The sequence below is a fragment of the Phacochoerus africanus genome, chromosome 11 (genome assembly GCF_016906955.1).
Source record: "Phacochoerus africanus isolate WHEZ1 chromosome 11, ROS_Pafr_v1, whole genome shotgun sequence".
Classification (NCBI taxonomy): Eukaryota; Metazoa; Chordata; class Mammalia; order Artiodactyla; family Suidae; genus Phacochoerus; species Phacochoerus africanus.
The window spans coordinates 71,180,584-71,192,008 of NC_062554.1; the positions used below are offsets into that span (position 1 = coordinate 71,180,584).

Genomic DNA, 11,425 nt, shown 5'->3' on the forward strand with positions numbered 1-11,425 from the left:
TGTCTATCCACAGTTCTGGATTTCATTCAAATATATCTTCCTATATATTTTCAACTTAAATAATATTTAAGTAAATCATTTGTTTTATAGCAACTTGTTACTAAGGAATCTAAAACTAAGTACTCCATTTATACGGGGAAAAAAAGAGTTAAACTGAACTTAGAACTAGCTACAAAAATGTTTTTGGATTGCAATACTATACATGCAATAAACTGACCCCCAAAAATAGGATGAGTAGCCTCAGGTAAGCCTGAAGACATTGGTAACGATTATCAACAGTTGGTGAACATATGAAATGGGAAAAATTCTCACATATCACTGTTGGAAAGGAATTTGACACCATCTGTCCTTTTAACCCAGCATTTCTACTTCTTGGAGATTATCCAAAGAAAATAAAGAAAAATAATACACATTTCTTATTTTTAAAAAAGACCATTATAATATTATTTGTCATAGCAAAAAAAAGAAGGAAACCAAATGGTCCCCAATAGTAGAATGATTAATAAATTATGGTATATCTATACAATATAATGCTATACAGTCAACTTTAAAAACTAAGACTGATCAAACACAAAAGAAAGATGTCCAAGATATTCTAAGTGGCAAACTGCTTAACAGTATGGCTAAGATAATACCACTTACCTAAGAAGGGGAGGGGGACATTAATATATACGGGGGGGGGGGGATGGAATACAGTCGTTTTTCAGTTTTCAACACAAACTTAAGCCTGATAAATATCAATTTCATTTGATTGATTTGATCAATGGAGCACCTGATCTCCATTCAAAACAATTCTATTACATCTAATAAGGTGAATAAATATTTAAACAGTATAATGCAAGAAGCACAAACTGCTTCAATCTACAAATAGCAAAAACAATTAATATTCCATATTTATTTCCATCTGTCTCTCAAACTGACTTTTTGGGGACTTGTTTTTGGGGGTTTTTTTGTTGTTGTTTTGGTTTTTTTTGGCCACGCCCTCAGCCTGCAACTATTTCAGGGCCAGGGATGGAACCCTGGCAACAGCAGTGACAACACTGGATTCTTAACCTGCTGAGCCACCAGGGAACTCCCTCAAATTGACACTTTTAATTAACCAAAGCCATTATTCCAAAGACTAAAGAACAAAATTAACAAATATACTGAAAGTATCTGTACCTCCAACTTGTGAGGTCTAAGGAGTGAAAGAGGATTTACATTCCCCTCTGCTACACAATTCCCCAAAGGAGGTTTTAATGGAAATAGGTAATTACTGGTTCCAGAATACTACATTCCAATTGGTCTTCTTTTGACAAAATGAACTAAGTTTGGAGATCTTTACAGCAATGCATTTCTCACCTTATTTGTCTTAAGGATAGAGGACTTTGCATTCCTCCAAAAAACCTGAAAAACAGCTGTCCCTAGAAATGGAAAAATAAAAAGGGGTACAAAATATCGTCAGGACCTCATAAAACAAATTAAAGAGATCAATCTCAGCTAACACTGCATAATGTCTTCTTGAGATGCATAACCTCTGGTATACCAAGTATCTCTCAGAGATACTTAAAAGAAAATGGCAAGTACAAGCCCCAGTGTGAAGGGGAAAGGTACCAGAATCACAAGTATAATTTGTAAAACCAGAACTAAGTGCTTCACACACATTATCTTAAACCCACAACTTAAATGGTAGGCATCATTCCTAAAACTACAAAATCAGAAAAAGCGCCGAGCCCCCTTACTAGCTTGACAACTAGCGGAAGCAAGGTTCAAACACCAGGTGAGTCGTTAACTCAAAACTATGGTATTTCCACGGGTTCTATTCCACGAGTTCTTCCATCCCTCTTCCTCCCACAAGGAAATTGCAAGGGGCTGCACAGAAATGGGACTCTGCTATCCATAATAGTCACTCAGGCCTGGTTCTAAAAACAAAAGGCACAGCGGCAGCGAGTCACCGACCTCCACCTCGACGGTAAACTGGCGCTGTACATGGCTTTAGTTCCGCCTCTGGCGTCTAGAGCGTGACCGAAAAGCGGAAATGAATAAGAATAACTTCCGGCCAAGGGCCGCGCACAGAGGTGACGTCACAACGTGGCTTAGTAACCACCCCCACCCCCCCTTTCCGGCGGCCGCGCGGTTGTCCTCCGTAGCCTGACGCGAGGAGCCCGGCAGGGGGCAGCAGGAGACCGCGGTGGTCGCCGGAGCCAAGCGATAAGGGAGGATTTTGGAGGGCGGAGCGCGGCCATGAAATTTCTCTAGACCCGGCCCTGGGCCGAGAGTTGCTGCAGGGATCCATTGCTTGCAGGCGACAAGCGATGGGAAAGTCATTATTATATACATGAATTTTGCACCCTGATAGGATAATTATGTTTATTAATGTGGTTAACATGATGCGATTGAACACCTCGGTGTTTGGTACAGGAAAACGCCTGTGAACAGCCCCAAATTTCCTTGTTGAACTGCCTTGGAAATCCTGAAGTGTGGCTTCTAATCAGAATTCAATTGCAGCTTTCAAGCCGGGAAGCGACTCTAGTGTGCTTCGATTTAAGTGCGTGCAACACGAATTAGTTCTGATTGTTTTGAAATTGTGACAAATCTGGACTATTTATTTTTTATTTTTTGATCTTTTTTGTCTCTTTAGGGCCGCACCCGCGGCATGTGGAGGTTACCAGAGTAGGGGTCAAATCAGAGCGGAGCTGTAGCTGCCAGTCTACGGAACTGAACCGCACTGCGGAACTGAACCACGTCTGCGACCTACACCACGGTTCGTGGCAATGCCAGATCCTGAACCCACTGAGTGAGGCCAGGAATCAAACCCCAGTCCTCATGGATATTAGCTGGATAATAGTCGGATTCGGTAACCACTGAGCCACAATGGGAACTCCACAAATTTGAGCTATTTAAATCAAAGTTTCAACAGAAACTTAATCTCTTCTCAGCCAGTGCGGTTTTGTCACCTCTGAAGGTTTTGCCTAAAAACTTCCAGGTCCTGTCAGTCTCACTGTTAGCCCCAAAAGAAGGTTTATGCATAGGTCAGTGAAATAATACTCAGGATGCCAAGTTATTTTCCGGAGAAAGTGTTAGTTTGGCCCTTGGAAGAACAAAGGAAGTTGATTCTGAATTCCACCGCAAGGAAGAATTTACTGCATTACCCTCCTCTGTGTAGGAGCATAATTCGTAGAATTTTCTTCATCCGATTTCTGCACCAACAAACCAATTAATGTTTTATCTTCACTAGATGACTCCCAGCTGGTTTGTTGTTGCCACTTTCTTTTGAAGTAACCTTCTGTTTTGTTGGTTTATAGGACTAAAGTTTTATCTTTGGGTCTTTAAATTGCTAATAATGGCCATCTGCTAAGTGAAACTATTTACTACAGTTCTCCTAGGTTAAAAGACAAATAGTCCTGGGAGTTCCCTTGTGGCTCAGAGGGTTAAGGATCCACTGTTATCACTGCACAGCTTGGGTCGCTGCTGTGGCCCAGGTTGAATCCCTGGCACTAGAACTTCCATGTGCCACGAGTGCAGCCAAAAAAAAGTTCTGAAAAGTTAGAAATGGTCTCTTTATGTGAATTTTTAAAATCTATTTCTGCATGGAAGGATCTCCTATATTACAGTTAATATTTACTAGTGTATGTAAATATATAACTTTATGTACATAAATATATAAATATTATATCTAAAAACTGCCTTACAATCAGAATGTAAAACAGTAAAATCTCTTTTGTAGGAATCATTAAACTTCAGACTTAAGAAGAGCTTTGGAATTATGGAGCTTCAATTCTCTCCTTCTACAGATGAGACACTGAAACCCTTAGAGTAGGAGCCAGCAAGAGAATGCATGTTTTATACCTCCTTGACAAGTAGTCTTCTGTGATTTACACAGCATATCCCTGCTATCTCAGAGAAGGCGCTGGATCCTTGACTCACTGGGCCACAGCAGGAACTCCTATCAAAGGTTATTTCAGACTTACTTAAGCAACTTCACTATTTGCTTTTTGTGATGTCTTATAGGCAAAGGAGATTGGTTCTTTTGAAAATAAGTTCCATATTTCCTATCCAAAATTTTCTGATTCCAAAAACATTTTTCCAAATATATTTTAAATGCATATTATGAAATACTGACAAGAATAACAAAAGTATAATAATGATTGGATTAGGATGGTGTATTATTGATAAATTTTTTCCTTCTCATACTTCTGCAGAGGTTTAATCATTAATGATTTGTGCGACTTTGTCATTACCTCCAATAAGAGCAATGACTACTACTTGGTTGTCATTGGTGGTGTGTTAGACTGGAACCTGTATGTACCTTACCTTCTTTTATTCACTGTCACTATACCCTCCCACTCTTTTTTTCAGGATGGGAGGATACAGTGGAAAACAAAGCCCTGCCCTCCTGGAGTTCATTTCTAGGATTGGTGTCACTCTCAGCCTAAGTGTCTGTCTGCTCCTCTGCATGCTTCCCAAGACCATACCTTACCTAAGACCCTACCACACTGATGTAATTAAGAAAGAGAAGGTTGGTTGGAAACACTGGGGGTTGTGTGTGAAAAGACCAGAGGCAAGGAGTAAGCAATGATGAAGGAACAAAGAGGGAAAGAGAGGAGATGTAGTAGCAACATGGTAGAGGAGAATTTTTCCTCCTAAAAACTGTTCTAAACTTTTCATCTTTCTGGGGTTTTAATAAAGGCTAAAGTAACTCAGTTTTTAAGTCATATTTATATTGTCACATATCTATTACAATTCTCTTTTTTTTCTGAAACCATTGTGACATTAGATGGTACATGGGTTTTTTGGTTTTTGTTTTTAGGGCTGCACCCGTGTCATATGGAAGTTCCCAGGCCAGGGGTCGAATATACCAGATCTGAGCTGAATCTGCAATCTATACCACAGCTCTGGCAAGACTGGATCCTTAACCCACCCAGTGGGGCCAGGGATTGAACCCTTGAATTCATGGATACTAGTCAGGTTCATTACCACTGAGCCACAATGGAACTCCTATATGGGTTTTTAAATGACCTTATTTGGTGAGAGACTAAGCTCCCCCCGCCTTTTTCTTTTTGGGCCTGTGGCATATGGAAGTTCCCGGGCAACGTGGGTCCTTAACCCACTGTACCAGTTGGGGAGCAAACCTTCCCTGCAGCAGAGAGAACACCAGATCCTTAACCAGCTGTGCCACAGAGGGCACTCTGCCCCCTTTTTTAATTGAAAGTCTGTTTCAGAGAAAGCACTGACTCTAGAGCCCTCCCTCCTCAAAATTAGACGTAGACGCTCAGGGGATGGGCAGAAAGTCAAATACAAATCCAGTACCTATCTATATTTGGAAGCGCCTCTGCCCTTTTATTTTAAGGTTGTTTGTTTGTTTGTTTGTTACTGTGCCGAAAGTACCTGCCTGACCAGTTCAGCCCAGGAAGCATCCTTAGTTTTTCATGCAAATAGACCTCTAGCAAACCATAAGCCTCATGTTTCAATCCCACTCATGTTTGAATTTCATAAGACCCAATTAAGGTTTGAAAGGAAGTGGCCCTCCATTCTCCCATCCCCCACCCAATAAATACACCCACAGACTCCTGGACCCAGTCGACTAACGGATCCCCCATGCCACATCAACCTCCTAGACAAACTGCCAACTTCCCACAAGTCTCATTTGAGGGCCCTCAGAGGAACATCAGATCTCTACCCAGAATTCTCTTCCTGGCCATTTGGTTTACATGAAAACAAATGGAAAGGCTACAGATTGCTTAAGGCTGAGTAAGGTAGTAAAGTTACTCAGTCACAGGTTGTTATATTTGTTCTGTTTGCAAACAAATAAAAGAGCAATCTTAATTTCCCCCCTTTCTAAAACAATTGTTTTTTAATAACCTTATATTTCTAAAGAGTTTCCTACCAGCAACTTTCTTTCTCTGAAATGTGCCTAACCAGGGTCTAGAAAGACTTCCTGAGTCAGCTTTCCTACTTCAAGATTATTACCACAGGGGTCTGTGGCAAGGAACTGGATACTTAGCCTGGCATATTTGCTAATTCTAGACCTGATATAATCTTGGATTCTTATAGCACTTAGATTGCCACCATCAGCAGGACAGAGTTGGCCAAGAGAAACACCATAATCGCTTGAGATTTTACTCTGTCTGGTGAGTTTAAGTACCTTTGGGTGTGTTAGATCCTATAGTATTATGCCTTCAATTATGATGAAATGATTCTGAATCATTGGTAGAATATATTATGTTACCTCAGGGAAGCAAACATTCACAAGATAGAATACAATCTTCCTTTTCCAAAATTATCTCCCTTCCTATTTACAGTATATCCTGAAATTTCATCTTTAGAGATTTCTTCCTTGATATTTATAGCATGGTGATTTTAAATCAAAAACATATTTGAAAAGGAAAACAAATTAAGCCAACAGTCAGCAAACTTCTATAAATGGCCAGATAGTAAATATTTTAGGATTTGTGGGCCACATACTGTCTCTGTTGCAGTCTTTTTTTTTTCTCTCTCTCTCTTTTTTACAACTCTTTAAAAATGTAAAAACTGTTCTTAGCTCAAGGGCTGCCTGGCCACTGGCCATTGTCTGCCCAAAGCTGCATTAAACTGTAATGAGCTACTCACATATATCTATAACTTAGTTTGTTGACTTAAAGACATCCAAAGAATAGGAATTTTGAGAGAAAGGACTTAAAAGAGAAAAATAATAATATTTGAAAACACTCATATAATACTATCTGTTAGGTACTAATCTAATCACATCACCTATATTAATTCATTTAATTCTATGGTAGAAATAACATTGTCTCAGGGTTCCCAATGTGACCCAGTGGGTTAAGAACCTGGCCTTGCTCAGTGGGTTAAGGATCCAGCACTGCTGCAAGCTGTGGCATAGATCACAGATGCAACTCGGATCCTGTGTTGCTGTGGCTGTGGTGTAGGCTGGCAGCTGCAGCTCCAATTCGACCCCTACCCTGGGAACTTCCATATGCTGTAGGTGCAGCCATTAAAAGAAAAAAAAGAAAAAGAAATACTATTGTCTCCATTTTATAGTTGAGGAAACTGAGGTAGAGGCTAAGTAACTTGCCCAAGCTCACACAGCTAGTGAGCGATTGGAATGTTAAGTGGTCCAGCTCCAGAGTCTATGATCATAATTGCAATGCTATGCTGACATACTGACACTCAGAGAGAAATAATTTTTTTTTTTTTAGGGCTACATCCATGGCATATGGAAATTCCCAGGCTGGGGTCAAACTGGAGCTGCAGCTGCCAGCCTATGCCACAGCCTCAGTAACTTGGGATCTGGGCCATGTCTGCAACCTACACCATAACTCACAGCAAAGCTAAATCCTTAACCTACTGAGTAGGGCCAGGGATTGAACCTCTGTCCTCATGGATACTGGTCGGGTTCATTACTGCTGAGCCACAGCAGGAACTCTGAGAAATAATATTTTAATTCACTATAGAAAACACAAAAATAGAAAATATTTTTCTATAGATATTAGAAAAGAGGGGGCAAAAATTCAGCCATAATTCCATCACCTAGAAATAACCACTATTCACATTTTATTAATGTCTTTTTGGTTTACATTTTTCCAGAATTTTTTTTTCAGGGCTGTACGTGCAGCATATGGAAGTTCCCAGGCTAGGGGTCCAATCAGATCTGAAGCTGTCAGCCTACATTACAGCCACAGCAACTCAGGATCTGAGCCCTGTCTGTGACCTACACCACAGCTCATGGCAACATCAGATCCTTAACCCACAGAGCAAGGCCAGGGATTGAACCCACATCCTCATGGATACTAGTTGGGTTCATAACCTGCTGAGCCACAAGGGGAGCTCCCCAGAATATTCTTAATACATAAAATTATTTTCCTTAATCAGTCCTATGAGGCATAGTTTGGCAGATAAGGAAGCTGAGGCTTAGATGGATTAAGTGACTTTTTCAAGCTCATAAATCTATTACGTATGTGGAAACAGGATTTCAACCCAGGTGGTAATTTACAGAACCTGTACTCTTAACCCCAGGCCTATACTTTGAGTTTATACTTTTTTCACACTTAAAAAGTCTTTTTCTGGAGTTCCCGTCGTGGCGCAGTGGTTAACGAATCCGACTAGGAACCATGAGGTTGCGGGTTCGGTCCCTGCCCTTGCTCAGTGGGTTAACGATCCGGCGTTGCCGTGAGCTGTGGTGTAGGTTGCAGACGCGGCTCGGATCCCACGTTGCTGTGGCTCTGGCGTAGGCCGGTGGCTGCAGCTCCGATTCAACCCCTAGCCTGGGAACCTCCATATGCCGCGGGAGCGGCCCAAGAAATAGCAACAACAACAACAACAACAAAAAGACAAAAAAAAAAAAAAAGAAAGAAATCAAACCCAGGCTATTGAATCCAGAGTCTGAGCTCTTAATAATTAAATTCTACTAACCTCTATAGCACCCAATAAATGCCTTCCCAAGTAAGTATATCAAAATGTTGGTTAAACTTAATTACATGTTTTTCTAAGATTATCAGAAATATTCTAGCTTCTTATATGTCTTTTTTGAGCTGCAAAAATTTATTTTTGTTTGTGGAATACCAAAATATCCATTATAATAGAAGACATTATCTGAAATGGAAGTGAGAATTATGAGTATATTGCAATTGTTCACTAGTCTTTTTTTTTTCCAGTTTTATTGAGGTGTAATTGACAAAGTTGTATATATTTAGGGTGTACAACATGATAATCTGATATACCTATACATTGTGACATGCTTATCACAAACTAATTAGCACATCCTTTGCCTCACATAGTTATTTTGTGTGAGAATACTTACAGTCTACTCTTTTAGCAAATTTCAAATATGCATTATAATATTATTGACTATAATCTCCATGCTATGTATTCATTCTCATGGATATCTAAAGCTTTCTCTTTTTACTGGTATAAAGTGACTGACTGAATGAATGAATGAATGAACGAACTCTGCAACTCATCTTTCTCATATGTAAATTCACTCAAGTGGTGGTATTTTAATATTTATGCATCCCTAGGTGGGCGCCAGAGAAACAATGAAAAATATGAAACACTCCTTGCTTTCAACAAGCAAATGGAGATATTCATGTCCAAAGGAAAAGTGTTGAACCAGATGATACTGAAGGTCCCTTCTTGCCCTAAACTTGCGTGATTCTATTGAGTGGGAGGTTTGCTCTCCATGTACTGAGGTGGTAGATTTAGGATCCCATGAAAGTGGCTCTTTCTTCCTCCAATCTTAAGCACTCAAATAAGTGCTGATAATTTTTTTTTTTTTCATTTGTGGCTGCTACCAGGCCGGGGATCAGATCCAAACCGAAGTCTTGACCTAAACCGCTGCTATGACAATGCCAGATCTTGAAACAACTGAGCCAGGCCATGGATCAAACCCACGTCCCAGTGCTCCCAAGAGGCCACCAATCTCAATGCACCTGTTGCACCAAAGGGAGAGTTCCAGTGCTGCTGAATTTTAAATGACTGCTGATCTTGGCTAGACATTGGGAGAGGGAGATGATTGTTATTTGTCAAAGAATCACTGGGGAGATAATTTAGGGCTGCCTGTAAGCAAAATAACAAAGAATGGGCAGCGTCGCTTTACTGCCATCCAGCCTGCCTCACTGCACTGCTAACCCTTGTACCTGCTAAGTAGCTGGTATCCTCCTGCTTCCCCCTTGGTCCCTCAAATCCCACTTTGATACTAAGCAATTATTGCCTACTCCAAAGTAGAACTTCCCTCTTCACCCTTACACATGAGCTGGACACTTAACTTTTTCACCTCTGTAACCTGCTGTTTGTTCTCAATCCTAACTGCATGTTAGCATCATCTAGGGAGCTTTTTAAAGGTACTGAAGCCCAGCTCTCCACCCCTAGAGATTCTGATTTAATTGGTTTGACATGGAGCCGAGACATTGACCTGGCTTTCAGGTTTGGGTTTGGTTTGGATGGTTTGGTTTGGTTTTAAATCCTCAGTGGATGATTCTAATGTATAGCCAGAATTGAGAATTACTGTAACTATGGAACTGGAGCTGCTTAATTTTCACCTGCTGGTTAAAGCCTCACTCTGGATTCTGGGACCAGTTCTGTTCCTAGAGGAGCCTCAGGCTAACAGCAGCTCAGCAGCTCAGCTTAATCCCACTGTGGCCTAGACTCCCAGTTCCATTAATTACAGGCTGTTGTTTTCTTGTGGTTAATCCCTTGCCCCAAAGGAACGTGGGGAATAAAAGAAGGGGAAACAGTTGCTGGGCAGGCAAAACATCAGGTGTTTAATGCCTTCCCACTGCCTTCTGCCCCCCATCTCCTGCTCAAACCGTTGTAACAAGTTGTCCTGAATAAAGTGTCACTTGTGACAGGTATGGACAGGAAATTTTCTGATCCATCATCACTCAGCCATGCCTATGTCAAACTGCCAGATCTTCTCTATTTCACTACTTACACCTCTGTTAGTGATACTTTTTAATAATCTCTTTCCCAGAAACATCTTTAATCTTTCCTTTCTTCTCCTCCTCTTGTAACTTGAACCTTGTTAATTCTAGGATCTTCTCTTCTCCTTCAATTCATTTTTATCTCCCCAACCATGACTATGATCATGCCTAAGCATAAGACTAGTATCAGTGTATTTAAACCTGAAAAAAAGAGAAGTGACATGTTTTTAAGTGAAATTTTAGTGTAAAAAAGGAAGAACAACCTCTACAGTTTATAAAAGTGCTAATAAAAGCTCCTGATAATTCCCAGAAGAGACTATATTCTTTTTATTCTCCTCTAAAGAAACCAGCATTCAACATAAAGTTTTTCTAGTCAGTTTGTTATTTTCTGCTTTGATACTTGTCTTATAACAGTTTTGGGTTTTGCTATTTTTGTTAACACTTCATTTTAGGGTGTCTCTTCAGAACATTAGCACCATCTATAACATTGTCTTAAATGAAAATTCTACTCTGGTACCAAAGTTATGGAACCCAACTCATCTGTAAGTTGAGGACCACATGAATATACCTAGCACCATGCTAGACATTCCCCTAACTAAGTCGCCTGTTCTTCCACTATCATAGGGGAGAGTCCTTAAGGTTTGACAAAGGAGAGGGATGGCTATGAAGGCAGATTTTAATGACCTCTGTTTCTGTGGGTAAGATTGATGACTGCCCAGTCGTCCATGACATGGAAGGAATTAGTCTTATCTTCAGCCCAGGAGAATCTACTATATATTATTTTTCCAGTACCAAGAGGATAGCACCCCTTGTACCTAGTTAATCACTATGACAACCTGAAGAAGCAATGCTTATTGTAATGTCAAGAACTATTCTCAGAAAAAAAAATGCTTTTAAAATTGAAATATTTATCTAGTTAAAGATAAGTGCTCTAAAATTAACATATGTTCACTTTTCCTGACATTAAATATAAACCTTAGTTTGAGTCTGTTTTCTATTTCGACCAGGCGCTGTGATTCTCTGTGAACATT

The 11,425-nt window shown here is 40.2% G+C and overlaps 1 protein-coding gene across 4 annotated transcripts in view; it reads right to left on the reverse strand.

Moving 5' to 3' along the window:
* MTERF1 (mitochondrial transcription termination factor 1) overlaps positions 1 to 2,001 on the reverse strand; it is a 567,546-nt gene extending 565,545 nt beyond the window's left edge. The window contains exons 1-2 of one of the 4 annotated variants that reach the window (XR_007130660.1): positions 1,939 to 1,957; positions 1,342 to 1,403 (exon numbers count right to left, since the gene is read on the reverse strand). Coding sequence is in view for 2 of the 4 variants with exons in the window: in XM_047751804.1 (XP_047607760.1) it covers positions 1,342 to 1,373 (32 nt within the window). In the remaining 2 variants the exon portion in view is untranslated. Of the gene's footprint in view, positions 1 to 1,341; positions 1,404 to 1,938 lie in introns of those variants that run through there. The other 3 variants (XM_047751804.1, XM_047751805.1, XM_047751806.1) reach the window with 3 other exon arrangements.
* Between the last annotated feature and the right edge of the window lie 9,424 nt (positions 2,002 to 11,425).